The sequence below is a fragment of the Parus major genome, chromosome 1 (genome assembly GCF_001522545.3).
Source record: "Parus major isolate Abel chromosome 1, Parus_major1.1, whole genome shotgun sequence".
NCBI classification, from domain to species: domain Eukaryota; kingdom Metazoa; phylum Chordata; class Aves; order Passeriformes; family Paridae; genus Parus; species Parus major.
The window spans coordinates 84,151,825-84,166,037 of record NC_031768.1 but is presented as its reverse complement, the minus strand read 5'-3'; the positions used below and the strand labels follow the sequence as shown (position 1 = coordinate 84,166,037).

The window sequence follows — 14,213 nt, the reverse complement described above, 5'->3', positions numbered from 1 at the left end:
TATAAAAGGAAGCAAGTCTACAGGTTAGGGAAAAAAGGAGTGCAAAAGCCAGGATGCAGGCAGAGAGCTTGTTCATGTGGTAAGTGCTGAGTCAATGTCCTGTGAGTCATAGCTTTTTATCCTAATTGAATGGCACCTAGAAAAACGCTGAGAGTCAGCACAAAACCTTTACTCCATGCAAGTCCTACTTATGTGCTCCAAAGAAAGCCTGAAAACCCCATGGATTTAACAGCCCCCAGAAACAGCAGACAGCCAACTCCTTATATTCATCAAATCACAGAAATACGAATTGGTTTGGGGTGAAAGGGACCTTTCAGATCATCTTGTTTCACCCATTTCACCATAGGCCAGGACACCTTCCATAAGATCACGCTGGCTGAGCCCCTTGGGCAACCTGTGCCCACACCCACAGCAAAGAATTTCTTCCTATCATCTACTCTAAAACCTACTCTCATTCAGTTTAAAACCATTTCCCCTTGTCTTAATGCAGCATGCTCTTATTAAAAGGCATGTAGTGCCTTTTTAATAATATTTTTATAATATTTCTGGACGTCAAGCTTCTACCACCCTTACAAATGATTCTCCACTTCTGTTGGGCAAATAAATAATATTTGCAAATATGCAACTGGAGAAATACACCAGTAACCTCTGCTTGTGTGAAATAGGTTAAAATGGCAAGAAAAAAAAGAATGAAAGAGTGTGATGGTGCCCAGACGTCTGTGCACACACTTTTCTTGTAAAGTCAAGATGACTAAGTACAATACACTTAATTTACATGGTTACATTTTAACAGCTGTACAAAACCCACAGTACTTCATCAAGTGCAAGGACTTCCATTTGGGACTTTGGATCCTAAGAAGCAAGGCTCCTTTTGGGCCAGAACAGTCTGGAATGATCTGCTGGAACAGGTTTAAGATGTCAGCAGAAGTATGTTAGACTTTTGGCACATCCTTAGTCACCCCATTAACCTCTTTCAGAAGGAACTAGGACCATCTGTGTTTTCTGCATGTGCAAGAGCTGCTGCACCTCTCTGCCCAGCAGCCAAACAGGGACCTGCCAAGGACTGTCTTTGGCTGGGACAGCTCACTGATTTACAGCTGCAAGGAGATGCTGCCTTACAAAGGCAGAAAAATGAGAAGGTAAGACAATTAGACTGTTCCCATTTTTATTATGATTTTTAACTGGTGACAGATGAAGTGTAAAATGCTCACGTCCAGACTAAAGCTCTTTTTAGCACTGTGGTGGCAATGCAAACTGAGGTGTGGGAAGTCCATTAGCATGAACACACACAGTGCTTTCTTCTTGGCAAGCAGTTCTTTTTCTCTTTTCTGTTTTTATTCAGAACTGGAGCATTTTCCCCTTTTTCCCGATTTAGTTCACACAACACATACCTGATATCATCTATCACATACCCACAGTCTCCCAGGGACGTGAAGACTTGCACATCCCAAAGAGATAATATGCTTAACAAGTTAAATGTGCTGGTTCCTTCCACCTCTGCTTTCTGCCCTATAAAAGCCCTTACAGGGCACACCTCAGCTTGGAGAGGAAGGCCAAGTGACTGGCTCTTATGTAGCTGCAGGTGTGCCCTGGTATTTGCAGTAACATAAATCTCTCCTAGTCACCTCATTTTGCAGCTAAGCTGCCTAGCCTGTTTTCACAGCATCGGGATTTAGGGCTGGGCCAGTTTTCATCACAGCCTAAGACTTCTGTGTTCTCCAAATGCTCTGAAAGCCCCAGAATTAAAGAAATACTGAAGCATGGGAGTGCACACAGCAGCCACTTGGAGCAATGAATCCATCACCTGCTAACACAGCTGCTGCCTCCCATTCAAACCTGCTGCAAAGCCTCAGCATTTACAATTACAGTGGCAATTATTAGGCCAGCAAAGGAAGCTGTTGCCATCTATTCCCAATTGGAAACGTATTTAGCTAAGGTTCAATGCACAGAATTAAAATGGTATTTGGTGCTTATGAGGTCTAATTGTTGGCTTGTAAACATTCAGAGCTTTCATTTATCACATTACCATTGTGTAGAGACCTGGACCTTGGGAATTAAAGAGCATCCTAAGTACCATCTATTCAGAAATCAATTTCTTGCCTGAGTTTCTGCGTTTCCTCATTTTAGCTTCCTCACATTTCATCAGCCTTTTAAAACACAAGTCAAATAGATCAGAAAAAATTCACTATAATAATATTGCATTTAGTGCCAAAGTGTCTAAATGGACCTTGCAAACTATATTTTGCATGTAATTATACCAACGTGCACCCAGTGCCTCTTAACAAGCTCGCCTCATCCCAATTTTTCAAACAACATTAAACACAACATTAAAAATAAATCTACAACAGACAAACCAATGATACTCAAAAATGCATGAAGGCAAGTTCTCTCCCTAATGACCAAAGGCCAGGTTGTGGTCACAGTCTGCTAAATTTTCTGACTACCCAAAAAAGAAGAGGAAGATCTCTTTCTAGCTTTTATGATACTCATAATTCCCATGGTTTTCAACTAAACTTTGCTATCAGGCATTCATTTCAGGGTAGGGCAGTAGCTCAAAATGTGACCTCACAACTTAGTGAGGGTACTGGAGAGCTGCTATTTTATCATGGCACTTACTGGAGTTTCACTGCAACTTTGTCAGAGGAAAAATAATGAGAATCTCATCATTTTATCATGTAGAAATTGTGGAACAAGTGGAACCAAGAAACCTTGCTAGAAGAGGAGGGAGGACAAAAGCCAAAGGTGTTTCTCATACTCTAGCCTGCTGCAGGAGTAGAAAAAGACCCTCACTTGATCTACACTAAATCAAAGCCTGTAGAACTCTGAGTATGACCTGATAAATCACAGTCACACAGACCAGGGCATTGGCTTTGGCACCCAAAACTGCTGGTGCTGGGGTGGGACCTCTGCTGAGCCCTGGGGGTCACTGGGAAGCCATTCAAGGTCCTCCTGCATTCTCAGTCCAGCTGGCTCCTATTTTCCACCCATTACAGTGTGTGAGGTTTGGCAGAGTTTGGTTCTCTGCAAAGCAGCCTCCTGTGTTACGGGTCAAAGCTCCCCTTACCACTCATCTGAAGATCTGGCTCCATGAGACCCTTTGCCCTCCAGGCAGCTGTGAGCCACTTCTTGGGGAGTCTGTGAAAAGGTTTTGAATTTCTGGGCTTGGCTGGAGCAATGTGTAAGCATTTGAGTCTGTATGGGAGGAGGTGACCTTCAAAACTAATTGGACACACAAAGGACGTAAGTAAAAGAGCCTCATCTGGGCTAAATAATGCATAGAAGGTTTGACTTTGGCTCAGAGGGAAATTGAATTAATGTACAGTGATAACATCTCACTGAACTAATCAAGATAATTGCCGTATTCTTGATTTAAACAAATCCATTAATAAGAATTTCCGGATTCTGAAGCAGACAAACAGCAACTGCTAAGAAACTTTGTAAAGGCTGGTAGCAATTTTTTTCAGGTCAAGTTGAAAAGCACCAACAACAAAGCAGCAAGTAGTCACACAGCATCCTTTGACTGGAGGAGCTGAACAAGAAGTAATTCCCTTAGCTGAGTTTCCAGACCAACTTCCTTTGCTGCTGATTATCACTGTCACCGTCACTAGTTCAACGGGAAGAAAAGTCCTTAATCCAGTTACTGGACAAGCTCAGCTGCATTGCATTAACTGACATTAACTGACAGATAATGTCAAGCCCACTGCAGGGGCAGGAAAGGTCTATATAATGCTAAAACCCTCAAAATAGTCATAGACAGGTCTTTGGGAGCAGGCTAATTGCTGTAGGGTCCTAAGTTTCACTCTCAAACAAAAAGGGAAACTGCATACCGTTATACGCTGAGTCTTACTCAGAGCTAAACTGGATAAAACAGGATTGTTAGAGCAGGTCTGGGTGTAGGATGTGTGAAAGGACAAGGTGTAAGTGCTGTGAGCGAGTCTGCCACTGCCTGAAGCCATCACTGGTCTCTTTCCCCACAGAAATGAAGGGACCATGTGCCAGTCCACCATGAATCCTTGGAGAACCTGTATTCCCTGGTGTGCCCTGGAGACAGACCTCCAGTACTGCCCCAGTGTAACCTGCCTCCTTCCCTCCTTTCCAGAGTCACACCAGTGTGCCCACATGTCAGAACTCTGCAGCCTTATGGTAAAGGCTAAGAAATGCCCTGGTAAGAACAGCACCTGGAGGAGAACCAGAGATGCTGGCTATTTTGCTGAAACTAGATGTTCTTTAAGGCCCCTTCCAACCCAAGCCATACTATGATACCGTGATTCCATGATGAACACGTGTAGTGATGCCACTCTCACAACACCACTGCTCTGTCATGTTGGGTTTCTGATTTATTGTTCTTTGTAGGCAGTCAGGTGAAGCTAAATGTTTTTAGGATATTATTCATGGGACCACTGATGCAGTGTAAACTTGCCAGCTGTATTTACTTTACTCTTAACTTTTTAGGCAGCAGTGTCCAGCTTGCCCTGGCCCACAAACAGCTATTGTGTTTTGTGAGAAACATGAAACTTTTCCTCAGAGTCAGATTTGATGCTTTTATTTCTTTTGCCATGAGCAAAATAGAAATATGAACTTTACCCTTCCCCTCAGTCAGGACTGGAAACTACTTTGGAGCACCTTCCAGCCACTCATGTTCATAGGAATTCTCTAAATCACTTAAACCTTCCCAATGTACATTTCTGATGTTCTGATAGAGAAACCAATAACATGAAGGTAGAGAATGTTGATTTTATTTGGTTTACACCATCTTCTTCAGTTTCTTTGATAACAAGGAACTTAGACATCATCCTGCCATGCCTACACTCATCCCTGCAGCTTGTGTTTGAGTCATGCAAATCCTGTCTGTTGAGATTGTATTTTAAGAAAGGTATCAGAATCCTGATCTAAGATACCAAGAAATGGAGAATATACTGCTTTCATGGTTGGTCACTCTACCAGTTAGGTCATCTCAGCCTTACAAAATCACACTTTCTTGCCAACTTGAATTTCTCTAGCTTTGCTTTCCAGCCCCATACCCTTCTCAAGCCTTTCTCTGCTAAACTGAGAGTCTCTGTCTAGGTGAGAGCTTTGGCTGACATGTGATCTGGACACTTCCCAGTCTCATTCATGTTGAGATAAATAGATCAAGTCTTTCTTGTTCTCCCCATGAATGTATTTTTGTAGAGTTTTTATGCCCAGCCTTCAATTTTCACTGTTCTTCATAAACTGCATTGGACCTGACAATATTAGTCACATCAACACTGCACAGGGAAAAAAACCAGCTTCCTACTAGCAACTACGAGTAGAGTGTGATGAGTAAATGTATTAATTTAGTTTGTCCATCCAAGAAACAAGTTAGACAGATTTGCTGTGGAATCACGTGAGGATCCCACTGAAGACTTGATACCTTGCTACAACTCTGAGAGTCAAGGCTCAGCCCACTTACATGTGTACCCTGGCACCAGACTGTAGAAGAATATATTTTGTTTAAATGAAACCTACTTTACCTAGCAATTGAAATATTTGACCCTTGTTTCCTATTCTAATTTTATCAGTCTGATTTTATATTCCTTCCCTGGTTACACATGCAAAACCTGGACAGAATCAATCCCTTTAATTCACTGATCTGCTTTCCAAGTCCCTAGTGGATAGGATAGGATAGGATAGGATAGGATAGGATAGGATAGGATAGGATAGGATAGGATAGGATAGGATAGGATAGGATAGGATAGGATAGGATANGATAGGATAGGATAGGATAGGATAGGATAGGATAGGATAGGATAGGATAGGATAGGATAGGATAGGATAGGATAGGATAGGATAGGATAGGATGAAAAAGAATAGTCTCCAATTCAAGCACAGAAGATTTAGGCTGAGCATATAAAAAAAGCTTTCTAACAGTAACAATAATATAGGTAAATATATTGTTATCACTATTTATAAATAACTCAGATGACTGATAGGATCCATTTGACCAGACTGTAGACATCTGCAATGTAAACATCTGAAGTATCTGAACTCATCATTCTCTACTACCTTTGCAGAGATAAACTTTCAGAATACAACTCTTCTCATCCTAAAGGAAATACCTGTCATAATTCATAAGAAATTCACCTTGAAGGGGCCTGTTTCTCTCCACCTGCCTGTAAAGGGAGGCTGAAGTAACTAATTCAGATACAGATTTTTACCCTACAGTTTTATATAGTTGCATCAGAAACTGTCATGAACAGTTAAATACAGATAAGTGATCACAGGTTTCGATGAGATATCTCTGAAGACACAATCACAATTCTATATTCAGCGATGCTGTGCTATCATACAGTGCTGACTTGCTCTAGTCAAAATTTCCATAGTCCAGCCACTGGAGAATACTGTCTTCCATTAGCTCTAAAAAGCTTTCTTATGACTCTTCTGAAGTGCATAAAAGGACCAGAATGATGACTTTCACAAATGCTCTATTTTGCTGGACATCATAATGGATCACTGTTATAAATATATCCACAGAGCAAGTTGGTTTTGAGCTTCTGTCTCATTTTATCTCCTTTATATTTTCAGTTGCACTTTAAAATAAAAGATTATGTTTGAGGTATAAATCTGACCATTATGAGCTGTATTGTTTAGTTTACTTCACTGTCTGGCTGCATCTGTTTTCAAGCACAGGAACTATTGGGCTCCTTGCAAAAAGAAAATACCTCCTTGATTTAGCACAATGGTCCTGACAATACAGCTGGCTTTCACTCTTGTGGAGAAAAAAACCCCTCTTTTTCCTCCCTAAGGCCTTCCTCTAGCAAATTCAATGTAAGAGGTGGAGAGTATTAACTTGGATTCACTGAGGAATATTGCTACAGTAATTGCAAGCAGAACATTGAAGAAATGCTAATAACATTTCAAAAGATTCATCACAGAGTTTCCATCAGTTCTTTTCAAGGCAAGAGCTGAAGCAGTGAGTATTAAGCAAAAAAAATTTGAAATTGGGCCTGGGACATTTTAAGGAAAGAACCAAATCAACCACGTATCAACATAAAGATATGCGTGTTTAACCAGCTTTCCTTTCCTGATTCCCTTTTTTTTTTTTAACAACTTTTTTGTTTGTCATCTTAAGAACTGTCTATTCTAGCCAAATTGGATTCTTACAATGGGTCTATTCTTATGGCAGCTGAATGATTCCATGTAACCATTCAAACCACGTGGGAAATGTCACATTTAAAGGAGCATAACAAGAGGTTACACTTTTAAATAAAAATTAAACTAAGGAAGAGGGAGGGGAAAGGGCTTTCAATAGCAGGATGAATCCTTCTAGGTGCTCTTCACTCAGTTATCTATCTTCTTCCTTTTTTATACCAGAAATGTGTTGTCTTCACAATATTTATAAGCAGGGAATTGCTAACAGTAGTACAGAAAAGAAGTACAAATTTTCAAGATACTGGGTTTTTCAATGCATCCTGTCTTCTCTTTGTTAAAACTCTTTGGGGATAGTTTTGAACAGTTCCAAGACTACTTTTAAAGCTTAGTGAGGCAAATTGCAACAGCAGGAATTGAGCAGTCCATTAATTACAGAATTGTTTCCAGAGCAAGCTCTCATTAGTCATTGCCAATTGTCATTCTACATCAGACATTTCTAACAGGCACAAAAACGACACTGCAGCATAGGAAGTAGGTGAAAAGCTGTGAAAAGAGAGGCTCTGATGGAATTTTCGTATTTCTAAGTCTTTCAAAGCCAAGAAAAACTCTCTGACACACAACCTAAATCTCCAGTCCTGACTACAGTTAAGGAGGACCAGGTGTCCAAATTACTGAGAAAAACTCAGCAGAAATTCTGTTTGACTCCTGACTTGGTAGAGGGAGCTTATTCAAGCTCTAATGCACTTACTGCCAGTATCTAGTGTTTGAGTGAAATCTAATACTCTCTGTTCTGGCCATTTTATTTGGACAATAATTCTGATCAGGGAATTAAATTCTACCAACTTTGCATGGTTCAGAGAACACAGAATGAAGTCAGCAGCTCTAATATTCATAAAATACTTACTCATAAAATGTTGTCCAACCATTTTCATTGCTTTTAGTGGCAAGGAGACCAGAGTTGCCATGGTAAGTCATCATGGCTACTTCATGCCCCTGTGTTGTTACACTCTTAAGTGCACTGTTGGTACCAATTGTCACCCAGTAGACTTGGCCATCAGGCACCACCAGCCATAGGGGCATCCCTGTGGAATCTCTTCGGATATTGACTAAGTTGCCATTATTGTCAGTGATCAGGGTTATATCTCCATCTCCAGAATAAGTAAAATTGTAAAGATAATCTCCAGTGGTAAGGCTCTGAGTATAAAGGTGCTTCCCACTGGTGTCAAACAAGTAGAGTTCCTGGTCTATGGGTGAGGATAACTCATACAGATTTTGCGTGTTGAGGAACGGTTTGTTTTTCCGAATGAAGCGGATTCGGATATTCCCCAGATCGGCGACGTACAGCTCCCCATCTGCACACACGGCGAGGGAGGATGGCGCGTTGAGCTTGGCGTCCTTGGCATAGCCGTCGTCCCCTGAGAAGCAGTCGCAATTGGCATCGTTCTTGCAGTCGCAGCTGCTCGGGGCACCGGCGACCAGGGAGATCTCCCCGTTGGTGGTGACCTGCCTGATGCGGTTGATCTTCTTCTCGTCGGTCTCAGCGATGTACAGGACCCCGTTATGGGACACGGCCAGGGCGGTGGCAGACTCCAGCGTGGCGTGGATTGCCACCTTGCTGAGGAGAAAGTGATCCATGCCCGGCACCTGGCAGTGCATGGGCCTCCCCGCCACAATGCGCACTTGGTGGTTCTCAGAGATCTGCAGCACAACGTTATTGTCGAGGACGTAGAGTGAATTATCCATGGGATTCACGGCCAGATCTGTGGGCCATTCTAGACGAACCTTCATGGTAAAAAAACACAAGGGCATTTTATAGCAAGATATTTTTCTACTGCATGATCATAATAATCAACCACAATGAGGATGGAATCAACGTGAATTAAAGGGGGAATGGGTGAAAAACCCCACAAGCAATTATTACTTGATAGGTGGCCATAGAGGATATAACCTGCTGTGAGCGAGGGGGGCTTAGCTTCTGGTCACTTGAAGCAGTCACATGGGGACACCCATACTCTGCACTAGAACACTGGTGGGAACAGGATGACAGACAGAGGCAAACCATTCTATGATTTTCCCTCTCCTGTGCTTTTTGAATTGATGGAAGCTGGACCTTATAGCAGAGACCAGAGACTGTAAATTTTGCAGTGTGAAGTGCTATGAAATCAGACACACAAAACAGTGACTCTTTTACTAAAGGATTTTTCACACAAGTGGCTGAACTCCTCTTGGTAAATGAGAAGGAGGGATAGACACAAAACTGGCAGCTGGGCCAGCATGTGTGAATATCTAAGTTATAACCTATGGTTTTCTGCTTTATGCTTCAAAAATGCAGAATAGCAATTCACAGGAAATTCAGGCAATTTCAGTTCATGGAGTAGAATACTTGTGCCTTCACGGTGATTTTCACATTTTGTTTTAGCATAATGGAAAAATGGGTTCAGTAGCGGCACATCCCAGTACTACACTGATAATCCTCTAAAACAGTGACTGACAACAGCACAAGTGAGTGAACACTAGAATGACTTTATTTCTAGCTCCACTTCTGCAATACACTCTTTTCAAGTGAGTCTTCTCTTTTAGCTGCTAAACCTAAAAAATGTTTACCAACAGAATTCAGAACTTTCTTTTTGTAAAGAACTCAAAATTGTGTGTTTTTCTGGATTATATTATTTTATTTCAGGTTTATATAGAAAAAAAAATCAGTGTTGTGCTGATGGGAACCTATCAGTTCCAGGATAGTTTCTTTGTTTTGAACTTTCTTTTCTCACCATCCATCTCAGTTGCTTCTTGTTTGTTTGATGTAACAAAGTTTAGAGGAGTATTTTGTAACATTACTGGAAGGAGGAGCAGTGGATGTCAGCAGACTCAGATCCAGGAAACCATCTTGCACTGTGATTTTATTTAAAACTTCTTACTTGAAGGAGTAAGAAGAGACCAGGTAAGATCTACAGGAGCACAGGAAATTCCTATTTTTGAGGCCTGTAGTTAAAACATCTCTGCTACAGCCATGCTTTATTTTGATGCTTCTATATGCCTTTTAAGCATTTTTTTAAGGAATCATATGTAAGGTATTTAGTTTATTGCGTCTTCTAACACCTGGGTGCATGAGGCTTATTTTCATGGCTAAACAATTTGCTGAGCTCTGTCTACTCTGGTTCTCTGCTTGCAAAATCTCCTTCCTTTTCTCAGCTCCTGGCCTATTTTAACCCTTCTTGTAGTAAAACATTATAGCCTGTGGTTTTCTCTTTAATAATTCATGCCTCCATCCTTTCCAGTGGTCTTTAAGCTCTGCAGTTTTCAGTTAGCATCAAGAGCTGAGTTTATTCTGAACTGACAAGGGAATTTTCAATTTCTTAAAAACCATTCCTTGTCAACAGTGGCAGCTAAATATTTCATGTCCTCATGTCCCAGGGAGCCTCAGGGACCTGTCAGGAAAGACCCTTCTATCCGCTGTAAATGATGAAAAGCTGCTTCCCAAGCTGGCTTTTATTTTTTAATTAAGCTTGTATTCAGTATGTTTCTCTAGAACAGGACTGGTTAATCTGCCAGTCCCAGTACAGGTTAATCTAAAAGTGGTTCCTGTCATTTTATGAAAAGAAAAAGGAGTCTTCAGCTGATATATGTTCATCTCAGAAGTGTTTGAACATGACACTGGTTTACATAGGAGCTACATAACCTGGAAGTAAATAATTTTTAAAGCCTGATTAAACAACAGTCTTGTGTTAATTGACCCTGAAATACACATAAAGAAGAAACTAAGTCTGAATGGTGAGAAACATATTACAAGGTGGCCTATAACCATCAAAATTTTGCCTCTACAGAAGGCAGAACAACTTCTAAAGTCATTATTTCAGCTTGTTCATAAATTACAGACAGTGGGAGCCAGTTGCAAGGAAGCAAGAATAATCTTTTCAAATTAGAGGGGAAAAAACAAGAACAGATTCCATATGGGAGCATGGAAATTATCTAGGTAGTTAGGAAAAGGAAACCCCATTGACATCTATTGTGGCTGAATAACAGTACTTAGCCCTCCAGCTATGATCTATATTTTCATAGGAGAGGACAACGTTCCTGCAGTCAGGCAAACGACAAGTGGCACAAAGGTTTCAAAGGACACTGTCCTAAACTGGCACAATTTGACAAGTTGGCCAGTGCCACAGAAAACTTAGTGCTGGGCTGTAACAGATTTCTTTTCTGCACCATCCAGCAGTAAAGCAATCATCAACATGAGATTTCTTTTTCTCTCTTCTTTTTTTCTCTCCACCTTGAAGCAGCAGGACTTAAAAGCCCAGCATGATGGTAGCTGCAACCAATTTGCAATCTGATGCAATTCAACATTCTTGTTTTCCTGCTGTTGCTAATTTTGGCACCACATCATCCAATCAGTATTTCCTATGTTAATTTGATTCAGGTCTAAAATTGTGCTGGGCCAAATTAGGGTGAGGGGAAGAAAAGAAAAAAACCTGTTATTAGCTAAGATGTTATAATGGAGCATGGCATATAGTCCATGGCATACAGTGAGACATGTGTGTAACAAAACCTGCCTTCCCAGGAATCTGTGTCTTCCCACTGACTGGGAACTCTGAAAGAAGTCAGTTCTGTAGCTGGGACACCTTTAACAATCTCATCCCTGGAAATCTATGAGCTAGGACAGTCAAGTGTTTTCTTCTGTCTTTACAGGGTAATTCTTCTATGATCCGGTCAATTTTATACCATAAACTACGTAGAAATGCAACTCTCCTTGAGTCCTTACCTCTTTGTCAAACCTGCTGGGGAAGCACACAGACATGCAGATAAGGGTGAAGGTGTAGGATCTATAAAAACCAAACCAAACCAATGTCCTACCTGAGAAATGTCCATAACAGAGTCACAGCTGAGAGGCCGAGCAGATGTCAAGTCATTGGAACCCAACACAGTTGAGATGATCCCGTTCTGATCAATCCGCCTGATCATGGTGCCATCCACAAAGTAAATCAGCCCAAACTTGTCCACGGTGATGCCTGGGGAGGAACAAAGAAAGACAGTCAAAGTGATGGCAGCTTGACATGAGGAGCAATATATTTTATGGCATTCCAAAGGGATGAGAGGATGTGGGAGTCCTGGTTATTGAGAGCTTTGAACTGGCATCATTCCATGGAAGGCATTTTCAAGTGGCACACAATGCAATGCAGAAATCCCAGCTCGCTTCTGGAAAAGGGCATGGCATTCGGTGAAATGCTGAAATGAAAAGGTTTTCTAATAACTGCCTGTCTTACATGTTCAGAACCCTGGTTTTATTGCTCATTGTATGAATGGTAAGCCATGCACGTAAAAATGTTACACTGATGAATCTTTCCAAAATGGCAATGAAAAAAGCCTGTGAAAGATCCATCAGGTCAATCAAATTCCAGATGGATAAATGAGAAAGGGTTTGCCCTAGGATAATCCTACTAATGTACAGTGTTTCACCTGATTCTGAACTCTGCTAGTGATTAATTTCATTGTCTAAACCTCCTTTGTAGACATACTCCTGTGTCAGTGGATTTGAGGTCTGCTGACAGCAGTTCCAGGCTGCTGATCTCATTTCTTGCCCTGCATATATGTGCCATTTCACCTTCCCCTAAGCACAATTTCTCAAGTATTTGTTATGTTAGCACAACCTCTTTTAATCCTCTTTATCCTAGGCTAGCTACCTTCTGCATCTTCCATCAGAGTGCTTTACACTTTCTAATTAGACCTCACAAAAGTCTATGAATGTGATCATTCTAATTTTACATATCAGAAAATTAACAGATAATGCAATTCTCACAAGGTCACAGAGAAAGGTCATGACTGAGGCAGGAATAAGAAGTTAGGGGATCTATTCACTTCTCCTTTGTGCAAGTATAAATTAAAATAACTCCACTGATACTAATAAAGTCATTCACCTCATCTGCCCTTCAAAGGCAGAATGTCAGTCATTATAATACTTGAGTGTGTTAAAGACACTAAAAGCTTGAAAAGAAACAGAAAATAAATGTAGAGGCCTGTTACATCTTTTTCTATGCAAGTGAAAATTCTGCTTGAAATATATGAATATTAGAATCTCCCTGTTTGATTTATTTTCCTTGCAGGGTTAACAATCACTTGGCATAAAGCAGACATCTGCACTGTGCATCTAAGCAAGTTTCTGAAGCTATTCCAATCAGTGGAGAGAGAAATCTACTTTGAGAGTGCAATTTGTATCACCCGAAAGCCCATATCCCCGAGAGATTATACAAATCCTGCTAGAAATACCTTTGCCTTCCATTTGACTATAAAAGGAGACTACAGCAAATATCTCTAAAGAAAACATTTATATTGTAGGCAGATTAAATTAGTGAGCTGAATCCTCACTAGCCTGTCTCTTTGGTTGTCATCTTGGTGACAGAAATGATGGAAATACTGTTTCAGATAGAAAGCTTTGAGAATGTTTTAGGAGTGATCAGATCTTGTGTTTTTCCAAAATGCTGTTCTGCAGCCAGATCCCCTTATTTGAAACACTTACCCTCAGTCTCCATTGACTGTGAGCTCTGCTGTGAAGTGTAGATACAGAAGTTCAAAGATCAAAAATCATAGATTTTCATAGAACAGGGACTAATCCTCTGATTGCTTTGGCAACTAAAATCATGGCCTTCAGCCAGCACTGTAAGTATTGAGAGGGCTGGACGCCATGGAGGTAGGTGATACATGGAAAAACACAGCAGATTTGATTATAAGGAAATCCACAGAAGATGATCTGTCCTGGCAGAAAAACATCAGGACTAAGTCACTGTTTGAGAGAAAGAACAAACTTCTCCATTGAGCTGAGGTAAAGGAAAGGATTCAGACATGGTTGTAACCTGTTGATTCAAAGTAAATTAGGAGTCAGAAAACTGGTGTTTCAGATCACTGAGTTGAATGGGAGCTGTGTGTTATTGCCAGGAGGCAAAACCAGCATTTTCGTTACTTCACAGCATCATCCTGCTTGAAGGGCATCACTTTGACCTGGATTGGATATTTGACCATCAAAGCAGTGTGATTTCAGAATACAGCAGTGAGGAAAAAAAAATTACTTGCTGTTTCAAGATGAAGTTCATTAATTTTGGAGAGGATAATATAGCAGG

General features: G+C 40.9%; 1 protein-coding gene across 7 annotated transcripts in view; it reads right to left on the bottom strand.

The window, feature by feature from the left end:
* TENM4 (teneurin transmembrane protein 4) overlaps positions 1 to 14,213 on the bottom strand; it is a 591,710-nt gene that overhangs the window by 31,921 nt on the left and 545,576 nt on the right. For all 7 annotated transcript variants that reach the window (XM_015638720.3, XM_015638758.3, XM_015638767.3 and 4 more), the window contains 2 exons: positions 11,956 to 12,110; positions 8,015 to 8,892 (listed from right to left, as the gene is read on the bottom strand). In XM_015638720.3, the coding sequence (XP_015494206.1) occupies positions 8,015 to 8,892; positions 11,956 to 12,110 (1,033 nt within the window). The remainder of the gene's footprint in view (positions 1 to 8,014; positions 8,893 to 11,955; positions 12,111 to 14,213) is intronic.